At 58.1% G+C, this 1,515-nt stretch overlaps 1 protein-coding gene across 1 annotated transcript in view; it reads right to left on the bottom strand.

Annotated features, from left to right (window-relative positions):
• Positions 1–1,515, bottom strand: part of LOC104385022 (zinc finger protein 664-like) — a 3,982-nt gene continuing 2,467 nt past the window's right edge. Inside the window, exons 2-3 of the mRNA XM_009993416.1 lie at positions 1,110–1,209; positions 1–842 (exon numbers count right to left, since the gene is read on the bottom strand). Of these exons, the coding sequence (XP_009991718.1) occupies positions 1–842; positions 1,110–1,209 (942 nt within the window). The remainder of the gene's footprint in view (positions 843–1,109; positions 1,210–1,515) is intronic.

The following is a 1,515-nucleotide window of genomic DNA, read 5'->3' as shown; positions in this document are numbered from 1 at the left end:
CTACTTCAGGTGAAGCCCACGGTGCCGCGTGAGGTGTGCCTTGCTTTGGAAGCACTTCCCGCACTCGGCGCACCTGAAGGGCTTCTCTCCCGTGTGGACTCGCTGGTGCTTGCGGACGTGGGCGCTCTGCTTGAAGCACTTCCCACACTGGGAGCAGACGTAGGGCTTCTCACCCGTGTGGGTTCGCTGGTGCTGGGTGAGCGTTGAGGCGTCACTGAAGCGCTTCCCACACTGCAGACACTGGAAGGGCCTCTCGCCACTGTGGGCTCTCAGGTGATTCCGAAGGTGGGAGCTGCGGCTGAAGCTTTTGCAACACTTGAGACAAGAGTAGGGCCTTTCCCCTGTGTGCACTCTTCTGTGGGAGATAAGGTGGGAGCTCACCCTGAAGTTTTCCCCACACTCACTGCATATGAAGGGCTTCTCACCCGTGTGAGTTCTCTGGTGTTTAATTAAATCAGCGTACCACTTGAAGCCTTTCTGACATCTGGGACATTTGTGGAGTTTCTCTGGCTGGGATGCCTCCCACTGCTGAAGACTTGATGTGTGACCGACGTTTTCCTCACACTCAGGGTACCCAGGGTGTTCATCTCCCACAGCATCTTCTGGGTGGAGGAAGATGCAGGGCCCCTCAGGGGCCGTTTCTAGACGGATGCCATCATCCTGTCTCTCCCCAGGGAGGTCCCTTGGGTGTATTTCTGGCATGCTCTGGATCTCACAGGCCTTGCTGCATCTCTGGAGAACATTCTCTTCAATTGCCTCTAGTAATGTCTTGCACTGTTTCACATTCTTGGGATCATCAGCCAGAGGACTGTCACCTTCATTCCCAGTATTGGCCGCATCATCTGAATGAGAGAAGCCAACGTGAGTGCTCAGCAACAAAGCAAGATGAAGAAGAAGGCTTAAGAGACTGTGAGCCTTTACTGAGCCCCAGTTTAAGGTTGCACTCAAGAGGGCAACACCCCTTCTTCACCCCCCGATTAAGGATTGTTCTCATCCTTATTTCCTCACGACCAATGATGACCCTGCCACTTGGCTGTAAACTTAAGGCAGAAGTGACTTTACCGGCTTTATGCTGCAGAGGCATTTAACTGATTGGGTGTATCCCTCACCTTTGGAGATGTAGGTTAGGAGATCCCTTCCTGTGACCTCGCAGATGTCCAGGCACGGCTCCTTCTCCCCTTCCATCTGCAGACCAGCCTTGAGCACACCCTGAAGGAGACGGGCAGAGCAGCAGCGATGACCAGAGACCCCGGCTCCTTGGGGAGGCTCCCACGGGCTGTCCCGGGAGCCCCTGCCAGCACAGACACCACGTCCCCTCGCCCCTCCGCCTGCGGAACGGGAGCTGCGGCTCCGAGGGACCGCGGGGAAGGAGGAGCGGGACCCTTTGTCCCCGCGGCGGGGCGGGAGAAGGGCCGGGCGGGCAGCGGCCTCCTGGGCGGGGAAGGTGCTCGGGAGCGGCGCTGCTTCCCTCAGGCCCGGGCAGGAGCGGGGCGGGAAGGGCTTCTTCCCTCAGGA

This window comes from Chaetura pelagica, unplaced genomic scaffold (assembly GCF_000747805.2).
Source record: "Chaetura pelagica isolate M959 unplaced genomic scaffold, ChaPel_1.0 scaffold101, whole genome shotgun sequence".
NCBI classification, from domain to species: domain Eukaryota; kingdom Metazoa; phylum Chordata; class Aves; order Apodiformes; family Apodidae; genus Chaetura; species Chaetura pelagica.
This window is presented reverse-complemented; position numbering and strand designations above follow the sequence as displayed.